Below are 13,711 nucleotides of genomic sequence, written 5' to 3' on the forward strand. Positions count from 1 at the left end.
GAAATGGGACATCCGCGGTGCCTAAGCGTGGCCACGGGGATGCTGTGGAAATGGGACATCCGCCGTGACTAAGCGTGGCCGCGGTGATGCCGTCGGTGCGGACCGGCCGCCTCCCTCCCCCTGCCGTGTCTGCCTGCTCCCTGCCCGCCTCCGGCAGAGAGATGCTGCTGCAGGCGGGTGGGTGGGCGCTCCTCCCTGCGTCAGGAGGTGCGGCTCCCCCGGCCCGGCGCTGCCCTCCCCTTTCCTCTCCCCCCGCCGCTTTTATGTCTGTCTTTAAACGCCGCCGCAGTGAGGGTTGGGCACATGTGGCTGCCACCGCCTGCCCGCAGCTGAGCCCCGCGCCCGCCCGGCCGCGCTCGCCATCCTCGCCCGTGGGGGCACCCGGGCCTCCCTTTCGGCAGCTGGCGCTCGGCGGGGGGAGGTAAGGCACGGCCCGGCGGGGCACGGCAGGGCAGAGCAGAGCACGGCCCGGCGGGGCACGGCAGGGCAGAGCAGAACATGGTCCGGCAGGGCACGGCAGGGTAGAGCAGGGCACGGCAGGGCAGAGCAGAACATGGCCCGGCACGGCAGGGCAGAGCAGAGCACGGCAGGGCAGAGCAGAGCACGGCAGGGTAGAGCAGAGCACGGCAGGGTAGAGCAGAGCACGGCAGGGTGAGTTTGCGGTGCCGCCCGCGCTCGCCCAGCCCTGCCATGCGGCTGGGGCCGCGGCGGAGCGTGGCCGCCTGGACTGTGTCGCCGGGCGGGAAGGGACAGGATGTGCGGGGGTTCCTTTCCGCCCGGTGTCCGCCTTCCTGCGGGTCGGGGTCCCCCCAGCCCACCCGGGGAGGCTGCTTTCGCTCTCGCTGGCGGGGAGACAGCCGGCCCCTCGGGAAACAATAGCGAGCGCCGCTTAGAAGCCGCCCATGTGTTTTAACCCGGCGGTAGGTTGAAAGGATATACGGGGCTGTTTTAATCAGCGTTATTACTATTATTGCTATTGGCAAGGGCGAGGAATCTTTATCCTTTTCCGAGCGAAAGAAATTTCATTCATCTCCCGCGTGTTGCGTGAAAAGCCTCAGCTGCGTGTGTAGCGCGTGTTCCGCGAGCAGCGTGGGGATCGGGGGATCCGGGGATGCGCCGCGGGCGAGCCAGTGAGCCGAGGCAGCCGGGTACGACGGGGAGCAGCCTTGTGGCCGGGCCCGGGAGCTGCATTGTTGCTGCGGAGCGGGGGCGGCGCCCGGCGGGGCCGCTCGGTGCGTCTCTCGCCCCGCGGAGGCGGGGGCAGCCCGGCGGCCGGGGGCTGCTGCGCCCGCTGTCAGCCATGTTTGGGTGGGTATGGTAATGAGGACCTTCTCCCAACCTTTGTGCCTCTTGCGTTTCTTTCCCGTGCAGGGTTTTGATGGTTGCAGCCCGCCGTGTACCGCGGCGTGTCCACAGGGTGCATTCATACCTACAGTTTTCTCCTGGAGTGATTCTTCTCTTTGCTTATTAATCCTTCTAATTGTCTATGCCCATATTGTCTGGTTTTGTTCTCGTTTTGCTAGTGTTAGAGCGAACTGGAATTTCTTTGCAAGGCTTTGCTTTTGTTGTGGAAGTAAATGAAATGATTGTAATATGTCTGCACAGTCACACTGACCTGGCACACATGAGATTTGGGATGGGATTTCATCTATTTAAGTAAATTGTACTGTGTTTTACTTGTTAAAGACCACGTTGTAATCAACTATTTTATTTTCAGTGTGATCCTGCTACATAACAAGCTCACTGCTGTAGTGTTTTTTTCTAAGATGTGCCTAATTTGAAATAGTGTGTTACCATCTGTGTGTCATTGTGGCATACTATAGGATATGGACCCAATTTCCTCCCTACAAGGAAAACTGTATATGAAATAAAGATTTTGTTATCTGATGTCATTTAAATGTATGCTGGATGTATTATGCAGGCAGCTTTCTCCATTTGATTATAAACCAACGACAACATGATCATTTTCTTTCTATTCAGCAGTATATCTTCCCATTATCAGCATCACATTAGAAAGGAAACTATGAAAAATACTTAGGAAACATTGCTTAATTTCATTTACGCTAATATGCAAGTTTTTGTTTACACACACTCCATATTAAGATAACCATAGAATCAGAGCCTGCATGCAGTGCATGTCAGACACTCCCTTTGGGCTCAGATCAGCACTTCAGACTCAGGAACAAAAACTCCCATTGGTTTTGATCTGTGCATGAAAAACCAAACCATTTCATAGCTGTTCAGATGTGTCACCAGTACAGAAAACTGAGTATGTGAAACTGCCAAGGCATCTTGAAACTAGTTTTATAGCATGATCTGATTCCCGTTGACCTTTCATTTCTTGTCATTCTTACATTTGTCTTTTTTCAGTGTTGCAAAAGCCTGTATGCACAAAACTTTTCAAATGCTGAATTAGTCAGGAAAAAAATCAATTCAGAAACACAATCTACTCGTTGCAGCTATTCCTTTTGATTTAGATGACATTCTTAAGGAGTAGTCACTGCTCAAGTGGTATGGAATTACCACTTGAAGTATTTGTGGTAGATGTTTTTTTTTTTTTAATTCTCTAGAGTAGTGTACCAGAAGTGTACACAACATTAAGGACATTTTTACCTGCTTTCCCAACTATTTTCCATTGTGCTAGCCATTTCACTTATGTCCATGAGTAATGTTCTTAAATAAGAGACAAAATACCTGTTGATTTTGGAAGAACAGTTTTCAGTCCCAAATTTTATAGATCAGCATAGCAATGGTAGCAGCTTTTCCATATGACTTTAGAGATCCCTGGATTCTCAGTTGCAGAAGAACTTTGACATATCAGCAGGTGGCTGACTGAAACTCCATCAAACCCATTTGTCCTTGAAAATGGATTCAAAGTAACCTTGCTCAGGAAATGCATTGAAATTATTTAGAACAAAAGTATCATTGATGAACGATGACCAAATGCTATTCTACTGAGGAGCCAGGAGCACAAATCCTGTTGAGACGGTGTGAAAATGCAGTGGTGACTGCCAGAACAGTTGCATTAGGCAATGGCAGTAATTGGACTGAGCTTCCCGTAAGCCTACACTGAAATAGAGCTCTGCATTCTTATCCTTCACCCCTAAGGCTAGGGATTCCTTGTTTGTATGGGAGAAAGCAAAGAAAAGGTTTTTGTAATGCTGTGGACAGCAGTGCCTCTAGTCATGGTGCCAGTAGTCTACTTCCCACTTTGGGGAAAGAGTTTCTTGCTGCTGCCAAATGACGGTTTTGCATTTCAAGTGTCAGAAATGTGTACTGCAATATTAATAGTTCAGCATGCTTTCCTTAAGCCAAAATGGAGAAGGGATGAAAACAAAAAGGAAATTTACAGTGTTTGATCTTTTTGTAGTGGAATTGGTATTAATAATTTTCTTTTTAGGAACGTAGGCATTTATTGTAACATAACTTGAAAGCTGATTCATGTAATGAAATCAAATAATCAGATGTGATGAGAAGTAAGATTTCTGCTAACCCATGTGTTCAGTTCAACTATTTTTTATGTATATAAAAACCACAGAGGAAGAAGTAATCACATAAATTTTTCCCAAGGACAACTTGATTTACTTATTGATCCATTCTCAAGTATCTGGTAGTATCTAATTTTCAGTAATTGATTTTGCAACTTAAATAACTTTAATACTTTATTGAAATATTAAATATACTTTTATAACCTCCCACTTCTGAGAAGTGTGAAAAAAAAAAAAAGTGTGCAATAAACTCATGGTTCTCTTGTATCTTATATGGTGAGCTTAGAGCATGGGTATTTTGTTTCAAGTGGCCAGTAGTTGCACCTTTTGAGTTTGACCAACCAGGGATAGTATTTCTTCATAATTGCTGAGATTACTCCACTTGAAGGAGTGGTAACTACTCAGTTTATTCCTTCAATAAAGCATATATAAGAAAAGACTGCTGAATAAGCAATATATTTTCTCTATTTGAACAGGAGGTTACAGTTAGCTCATCCTGTAAGTCTCTGAAGTATTTCAGTGAGGCTGATTTTTGAAAAGAAAATAGTGAGAAACCCATGAAAGCAGAAGTGACAAACTACAGTAAGGCAAATTAATTCTTTAGAGACTATGTGCAGCGAAAAGAAAACCTGACCTTTAAGAGCTCTAGGTTGTAACATTCTGTCTCTAGATGTTTCTGTTGGGCCAGTGATTTGGCAGTAGTTGTACAAGCTGTTAAGATCTAGTCTATTGATAATGAACAATTCTGAGAAAGCAACTTCACTGTTTTTTTAATTTATTGTGTTTGTTCTATAACAGTAGGAAGTATTCTCCTGTAACTAAAATTGAAGGAGACTTATCTGGACCAGAATATTTTTGCATTTGAGTTTGTGCAAGGATTTGTTGTAGGATAAAAGGATGAACAAAATATTGCAGGAATGGAGAAGAGATTTCCCAGCAATATGAAACAGATGCAGTGTCACTGAAGTCTGTATGACTACCTGTATCTGCAGCAGGTGTGAATTTAGTCCTGCATTTTTAAATAATTTTGCTATAGTATAAATGTATAGTATAAATGCTGTGGACACCAAAATAAAAACTTTTTCTAATGTTTAAGTCTCCTATAGCCCACAGAGCTCCTATTTTTTTTACAGTGTCATGAATGTGTAACAGATTTCTTTACATTCTTCAGTGATGTGTTCTGAGACAGGCTAATACAAATATAATGGTATGGAATATAATTATCTGTAATTGCAATTGAGTTAAGCACCTATTGAATCTATGTCTTACTGACTGTATTAAACTAGATAGGGAAAAATGCTAGATCATGCAGCTCATGCTGAAGAGCAACATAATGGTTGCTTCAGTTCACAGAGATGGGCTTGACTAGACAAAAAGGTTATGGTGTGTATTCCTATTTCCACCAAAGAGCACAATGCTGCATTGCAGCAGTAATTCAGTCTGTGCAATGAGCACTGTAACACGGTGTAACTCTTCCTGAAACAATTATCTGTACACAGATCCCCCCAGTGATAGCCATTCTTCACAGTCACGGTACTCCTTTGAAACCTGGTTTGCTCCTGCAGTCCTCCTCCTCTCTTTTCCACTCAGATATGATGGTAATTATCTATTCCCAATATTCCCCTCAACCCATCTGCACAGATTCCTTTTTTTTCAGACTTACAGCAGTCCCTTGCTCTTAAAATTTTATTTTTTATTTTCTGTATTGGCTGTTCCCAACATGCTTTTTTCTTCCCAGCTTATAGCCTCGTATTTGAGATGCATGTTGTACGTTTCCTTTTGGTGCAAAAGGCTCGTCTTCTTCACTTTTGCATATGATTCTCCTCCAGTGATTTCATACAGACTGAAACCTTTGGCATAAGCATTAGTAAAGATCTTTTATAAACATGTGTAATGGTGAAAATCCTTTTATTTCCATGTCCTCTGCTTAACCATACTGGTTTCTTCATTGGGAGTCAAAGAGAAGATTTGATGAACAGGAACATAAGCCACAAGCTTGTGGGACTGAACTTGTACACTGCACTGGCACAATCCACTTTCAAAGCTGAAATTATAGCGATGTGAACTGGCTGTAGCTTTTTATTGCATTTTTCCACCCTCACAGCAGCATGTTGGTATGCAACTGCTTCCTCAGGGAAGAACACAGTGCTCTGAAGAATAGAATGTTCATCTCTTTAATCTTTTTAATGGCAAAAGGTATTGAACCTAAAAAGGTATTGAGGATTCTTTGTAATGCATTGCAAATGAAATGTGAATAATTTTGTCAAATTGCTGTGTTTCTATCAGAAGTAAAAATAAGATTATAAAAGAAAGAAGAAAGTACACTGTGTTAGAAAAGAGTATTTTTGGCTTTCCTTTTCAGAGGGTAGTGCTGGTTTTAAGAAGAAATGCAATGTAAGAATTATTGTATTGTAATTTATGTTGGAAAAACACTGCTAGAAGTTCGTTAATTCTTAGCTATACCAGTCATTGCAATAGTATTGTGGGATGTTTCAAACATGAAATTGCCTTACAAATGGCTTTTTATAGAGGTTTGTGCTGAATTTCCAAGAACATGGGGCAGCTGTACTCATTATACTTTCAAATCTGTGAAGGGTTTTTTTTGTGCCTGTTTTTCTGTATGTGTTGGGAAAATCTCCAGCCTTGTAGCTTCTAAATGTTTATTGATATTACACAGCCGAGAGAGCCAGGGGTATGGTGTTCTTCTAGCAGGTACCTAAATATTGATTGGCAGGCAGATCTGTCTGATAGAAGTGCATCAGAAGGAGCCAAACATAAGATTCATAGCCAGTGTAATGGTGAAGAGGGGCAGCAGTGTTGAACAGAGCCAGGACAACTCCCTCACTAGGCATTCCACACAAAAAAGATTGTGAGAAAAGGGCAGCAGTGAAGTTTTTAATGTGCTTTTGGTGCTTTGACTCATGAAGTTGCTTTGGGTATTACTGCAAAGGCTTGTAAGTTTGGTCAGTGGAGGCATTGCACGTCTTATCTCCCTGTGCCAGCATTTCTGAATGCAGGCCTGAGGCTGAAGTAAAAGTTCTATAGCAAGCCTGTGTCTCCCAGGGAGCTAATTTGGATCTGAATTCCCTGTTGCAAGGGATTATTATTGCTTAATCTGCTAGTAATGTGGAGGTCTAATCAGGTTACTTTACTTCTGCATGCTGGTGCATTGAGTTGATCCTTTTTCCATGAAAAAAAAAAAACCCAAAAAAACCCATCAAGAAAATTCCCACTGTGTTATGAGAAAGTTGGAGTCTGCAGTTTGCTCGATATCAAAAAGTCAGAAAAAACTTTCAGTATGTGAAAGAAATAGATTTTAACATATCAAGGACAATGTTATTAAGATATAATTAAAATCTAGCTCGTATGTTTGATTTAGTACTTTTTTTGCAAAAGTTTGCTTATGCCAACTCAGGTAATTGATTGCTCTTATTTCAGTGAGAGAATAATTTTCTAAATGTTCTTTTAACTGAACCGTGTTCTGTTCATCAATTTTCATTCTGTTAAATTCCATCAAACAGTGCAGATGCTTGTCAGGTTTAGTTTAAAATTTATAAATGGAATTTTACATAAAAAAGGAAAACCACTCTTATTTGCTCATTTCAGTCATGGAAAAGTCCAGAAAAATATTATATTCTCCAATAAATATGATAATAAAATTTTCCCTTCAGTGTTTTCATCTGACAGGTGATATCATTTGAATCATGAAAAGGATGAGAAGCTGAGAACTAAATCAGTTGATCAAATTCCATGATCTAGATCCAAGACAGGAAAAAAATACAACCTACAAACAAACAGTTTTAATAAGGCTAAATTATATTTTAGACATTTTACTTTTAATCCAAGGTACTGGTAATATCATAGTAATGTTTTTAAATACCTTACAAGATTTAGGACTTGGAGTTCTAATATAATGATAGTTTCTCCTAAGTATCATTCAAAAATCTACATAACAAATCACTGTTTCACCAAGGATTTACAAAATTAACTGTCTCATCACATATTGCTGTATTTCTGTACAAGGCAGTGTAGAAGGTAACAAGTACTGGAGGTACCTGGAGGTGTTTAACAGAATTTGGTGTGATAATTCCTAGTTTAATGCTGATGAACTTCAATACTGGCCTACATCCAAATGATGTGGGAACATAGAATAGCATTTTATATGGTGAAGTTCTCAAGTTCAGTACTCTAATGAGGAAAAATAAAAGAAAGCTTGTTCAGTGGTTCATGTTTAGCTAAACAGTGCTGGTGAGTAACTCTATTTTTCCCTATTCAGAGTTCACACAGGAGCATTCATATGCAGACCTAGCTCAATCTGAGTAGTTTGGTATCAGTCTTCTGTGCAGGTTTGTTCTGGATCAAAGAGAGGTTTCTGTGCATGTCACTGACTGTGTTCTGGGAGTGCTGAGCAGTAGACTCCTTGCACAAACCAGCTGGAACAGCACTTCAAACTTTTGTACCTCATGGTAGTATCTCTTGAGAGAAATCTGCTTATTTGCTTTAGTACCTGCTCCGTTAACAGGGAGAAAAGGTGTTAAATCTGGCAGCTGGAGAGTGCCTTTGTGATTTGTGATGTGTCCAGAAGGGCTGTCGTCCATCCTTGGTGCATGTCTGATAATGAATTAGCAAAGCAGTACTGTCAGGGCCATGCTCAGTCTGCTGAGCATCTCTCCCACATTTTATCAAGCCCTGCAAATGTTGCAAGTCTATACAGTGATATTTCTGCGGATAATGTGCTGCTTAATGGAAGGTTAATAAAAGGGAAATTTTATGATACTGTGCTAGGAGTAAAATCCTCAAGCCCAGTTTATCCTGAAGTGTAGCATTGCAATGTTTAATGCATGACAGGGGACAGAGTGATGCAATTTTTGTTGGAATTGAGTCATCAATGAGAGCTCCAGATAAATCATATTGCTGCCCAGCAAGTTACTCTAACTAAAATAATTAAAACAGGTATGACCTTTTCAAACATTTCAGCAAATACTGATGGATAGCTTGTGTCTTTTTGACTGAAAATCTCTTTTTGTTATTACAATTAGAGAAGGATTTCAGACTTGCAGACAAATACTGATGTAGTTTCACATGTGCAGCTGTTTCATTTTAATGTAATCCCTGAACTTATTACTAGTTACTGGAACTGAGAAGCTGCTCTAATTTACATCAGTGGAACAAAGGGGAAAAAATTTTGAAACGTGACTAAAAGTAATGTTTGAAGTACCAGATGCTGTGACTTACAGTTCCAAAGCTCCATTAGAACTGCTTAAGTGCTTCAATGTAATGTTTTAAATTTGCATTTTGGTTCTACATAGGTATCTCAATCAGAACTAAGAACCACTGAATCATGTATGAACTAGAAGAGGGTGTAATCCTTTGAAGACTGCAATGCAAAAGACAGAACAGATGAAGAGAGGCCCACACAGACATTATTTTAGCCCAGATATACAGGGTAGAGTATTAGGATTTCTCTCTTGTATAAACAACTTTTTCCCTATTCTGCTGTTCTCTGTATAGCTCATACACTTCATTTTTTTTTTTTTCTGGAAGAACTGGTATCAAAGTAAAGCCTGGTGCTAGTCCCACTGCGTGTTATAAGGAAGGTTTCAGTGACAGTGGTGAACATGAAGCAGATCACAAGCCAAGTAGGTTCTACTATGCTTAAAAAAACTGGGCTGACTGCCAGTGCTAGAGTTGCTGAGAGGAGACAGTAACAGAAGGGAAAGTGCGAAGACAGTGACCGGAGTCTAGGGAATCAATGAAAAGGGGTTACGATGGAGTTCAGTAGGCAACTGGAGTGAGCTTCGACTTCCAAATCCTCGGAAATTATTGGGAAAAGTAATAGCCCTGTTGGCTGGGAGGCTGGTGACAGTACTTGTGGTGGCAGAGGTTTTATTTCTGGTGCTGTGAAGTCTCGTCTTGCTAAGCTGTGGGCTGGGTTCCAGTGGCTTACCGCCCTGTCTGGCGCGGCAGCGGGCGCTCGATCTCAGCACTGTGAGCAGCACCTTGCTGCTCCCCTGAGTGGGATTCTGCACATGCTGCAGCCTTCATACTGTGGGCCAGATGTTGCAGCAAGTCCATAAGCAAGAGCTGTAAGGTGGCATGTTTCCTGAAGTAGTTTCTGATTCTCATCAGTTAGCAGTTCTTGATTAGACTTCTTGTGTGCTCTTTTCAGAAGCTTAACGCGTAATCTAAATCCCTTCTAAGACTCTTAATTGTGCAGATGGCTTTGCACACACTAGTTTTATCCCATGATTAGTGAAGAATTTATTGAAAAACATTCCTCCCCAAAATCTTGTGGTTACCTTTTGTATGGCAGCTGCAAGCAAGGCTGTCTGTCTTTTTAAATGATGGTGTTTAAGAGAAACATGTATTCAATCGAAGGCACTTTTGTTTCTGTACATACACATTTAAATCAGTAGGCTTTTAAAATGGATTTGGCATTTCAAATATTTCAGATACTTTCTTAGAAACAGGAAATAATTTAAAATATCTAAAGCATTAAAGCCTATAAGAGAAGAGCATCTCTCCTTTCAAACTACGGTTGTAATTATATATTCTAGGATGAAGAATAACAAGAAAATAAGTCACCTTTGCATTTGAATTACTAGGTGCATCCTGTCTATCAAAATTTTAATTGCTGCATGACTTTCTGAAATGGTCTGAAAAATTTAATTTACTTTGGTTAAAATATTCTTTGAATAAATTCAAGTACAGCTATGAAACCCGGAAGTAATGGAGCTGAGCTCCTACATTTTATGTAAAGTGCATACCCTTCTATTCCTGATAAGAAGAATCTTGTTATGGTATTAAAATATGAGCAGTTAGCCTATCAGTCCTTAGGAACTAAACTAAAACAAAACCCTTAACAAGTGAATGAAATGTATTTAATAAAATCTTTTAGACCAAATAGTGAGCTTATTGCCTAAAATTTGAAAGTGGTTTAACATCCCTTTCTTCTTGTTTTATCCTCTTGTCAAATCATTGAGATATTCAAAAATGGGTAAAACAAAGCACACAATTTCAAAATTAAGTTTTTTCTGCATAATAATATTGCTTTAAATTTTTTTTCCTCCACAGGTACTTTCAGTAGAACAAGTGCTCAGAAACAGAAGTCCTTACTCTTGATTGCTTGGTGTCAAGGACTCATCAGACACCATCTTCAGTCTTTTTATTCAGTATTTTTTCCCAAGCAGAGGGAGAGTCTATTTCAGTGTCCATCTGTCTCAGCTGGTCATCATCTCCCTGCTGTTTGTTTCAAATTACAAATGCCTAAGAACAGCAAGGTAGTGAAAAGAGAACTAGATGATGAGGTCATCGAGTCAGTTAAGGACCTGCTCTCTAATGAGGACTCTTCAGATGATGCCTTCAAGAAGAGTGAGCTTATGGTTGATGACCAGGAAGAAAAAGATGTAGATGTTGAAGAAGGCTCAGATGTAGAAGATGAAAGACCTGCTTGGAACAGCAAACTCCAATATATTCTGGCACAAGTTGGATTTTCTGTGGGATTGGGGAATGTGTGGCGATTCCCCTATCTGTGTCAGAAGAATGGGGGAGGTAAGTTTTGTGATACAGCTAGCTGTACCTAGATGATGATGTTAACCTTTTGGATTTCAAAGTTAGCAGAGAGAGCCACAGTCAAACCTGCTCCAACATGTCAGGTTTTTCTTTTAGATTTTGCCAGAGCCTATGAGGAAAAACCCACATTCTCTTTATTTAGAAAAATGCATTTGTTAAAGTGAGTAGCAGATTCTTCTAAGATGCCATTTCCTCATTTTAGGGTAGAAAGCTCTTGATACAACACTGGTACTGCTCAAACCAGTGGCTTCCCATAACACATAATTATGGAGGGTTGCATTGTTTAGGACCTGGTTATTGTGCTAAGTGTTCTTTATAGAATTTTGACAATAAACCAAGGCATTAAAACTACACTCACTTTAAAGACCAAAGCAGCATTTGTCTTTCAATATTTAGTGGTACTAAGTTTCACACCTTTACTCTCTAATTGCTAAAAGCTCCTGGCCATTTGATCATGATTTACTTCTGGCAGGAACTCAAAAATACTTTGGGAGGGAAAAAGTTGTGGTGTGTGTTTGTTTTTTGTTTGGTTTTTTTTTCCTTTTTTTTTTTTTTTTTTTTTTTTTTTTTTTTTTTAACTGCTGATAAATAATTTAAATTATTACATTAAGGGACTGTATCTGTTTTTGTGCTGCTAGACAGTTTACTATTTTCGTAAATAACAAAGTACCTTTCACTTAAAACAATAATATCAAGCTGTTTGTTAGTTGACCATCTGTGGTCTTGAATGCAGTTTAGAAATATGAGGCTGGAGACTTTCTCTCCTCTATGAATGCAGGATTAATATTTCATCCAAATCTATACCATGCCCAAATTTACTACATTAATGCACACTCTGTTGTAGCTAATTACTAGCCTAATTCAAAACAAACCTGTTGCTTTTTATGATACACAAAGTGAATGTGTACAGAAAGTAAGTGAAGAATAACATTCTACTCCTGCTGCTTTTTTAAAAGCTGAATGATACAACTGATTGAGAAGTATAGAAATGAACCTAGAATATGATACAAGTGGAATTCTTTTTCTGTTTTCTCTTAATTCAAGTGCTAGAAATTAAGTTTACGCTTATTCTATCCTATATCCTAAATATTCTATCTTCAGGATAAAGTTAAATTATTTTATATCTAGTTAGTGATTTTTTTTTACTATCATTTAGGTTTCTTTTCTTTTTTATTCTGGAGAGAAAGTCATTAAATGACTAATTTAAAGTGTGGTGTCAAGATGTAGTCTCAAGGATAATGGACTACAGCAGTTTATTTTGTATTGTTGTATCTTTGAAAGTCTGTGTCTAATGTAGTTAGGAATTTTGCAAACCAGCTGGATTCTCCTTTGAACCAAAAGAAGGGATCCATCAGTGTGCTCCTTGGTTTCATGCTCTCAGGTGCTTTTAAAGTTACTCTGTCAGTGAGGATAAATTTAATTCAGGTCAGATATAAATTAATTAAGCTCGTTAATAATTTTACTTTTCAAAAATAACCCAAACAAACCAAAAACCCCTAAAGCAGTAAGCCAGCCAATCTTCAAGGATTATGACACTTTAATAATCAAACTTGAAAAAGTAGCTGTGGTGTCACATGAGATTGTAGATAAGTGTTTTCTCCTGTGCTGTGATTGCAGTAAATTGGATGTTTAACATAGTCTGTGGAGGTACAGTGTTTTTTCTGCACATGCTGAGACAAGGGTGTATTTGGCTTTTAATAATAATTTTGCACCATTTTAGCAAATGGCAGCCTTCTGAACAACAGAGAAAAGGAATTGATCATTAGAGCTGAAGTTTGCTTGGTTTTCAAGTTAATCATAATGCAAGGTGGAGAAGGTGACACAAAACTTGGAAATATGTAAAGTGCATTGGTGCCTGTATGTGTGTGCAGATGGATAGATAATTGTCACAAATGCATAGAGGAATAGGGGGAGGGAGTGAAAACTTCAGACACATGGTAAAAAAAGCTACACACATTTTATATGAGGTTCTGTTTTCTGCTACACATATTATTTCAAATAAGTATTCTAGGTAAAATTAGAGTGGTTTTATGTAACCCATGTAAATATCTGTCTTAGAACTGTTTTGTAATCTTCTGCTGATAAAGCTTTACCATAAATACCTGTTGAAGTTTCTTGGTACAAGGAAAACTTTCTCTGAATTTTTGTTAGAACTGTGAAGTGTATGATTAGATCTCTACTTTCAGTTTAGACCTTAATTTTCTTCTCTGTGTTTAAGGATCTTATAAGTGGAAAATACCATGTGAGGGGAGGGAAGTATATTAAAAAGTAGTAAACCAATAAATCTAGTTCCAATTTAAACCAAAAAGAAGTAAAAACCACAGTTACTCAGTAGTTTCTTTCACAGTCTTCTTACAACACTGTATTCTAAAGCCAACAGTAAAAGAAAAGGCAAATCCTGTGTAGTAATCTTAATTTCAGTATTTTTTTTTATACTTCTGTGACAAGAAAAACAAAATAAACATAGATAAGCATAGACACAGCAAAGTTAGCCCAAATATGTTATTCGAGAACTTTGTGGAGAAAAAGTTGTGTGTTTCCCACCCTGTTTTCACTAGAGATTTAGTTTGTTTATGGCTGTGGCTTGTGGCATAATGACACTCCTAATGTCAGAGCTCTCTACTACTTCAATGAGATACCAGTGATACCAT

General features: G+C 39.6%; 1 protein-coding gene across 1 annotated transcript in view; it reads left to right on the top strand.

Moving 5' to 3' along the window:
* Nucleotides 1-226: 226 nt before the first annotated feature.
* SLC6A15 (solute carrier family 6 member 15) overlaps nt 227-13,711 on the top strand; it is a 36,479-nt gene continuing 22,994 nt past the window's right edge. Inside the window, exons 1-2 of the mRNA XM_056482354.1 lie at nt 227-421; nt 10,563-11,039. Coding sequence (XP_056338329.1) covers nt 10,751-11,039 — 289 coding nt within the window. The 5' untranslated portion in view covers nt 227-421; nt 10,563-10,750. The remainder of the gene's footprint in view (nt 422-10,562; nt 11,040-13,711) is intronic.

Source organism: Oenanthe melanoleuca, chromosome 1A (assembly GCF_029582105.1).
Source record: "Oenanthe melanoleuca isolate GR-GAL-2019-014 chromosome 1A, OMel1.0, whole genome shotgun sequence".
NCBI lineage: Eukaryota > Metazoa > Chordata > Aves > Passeriformes > Muscicapidae > Oenanthe > Oenanthe melanoleuca.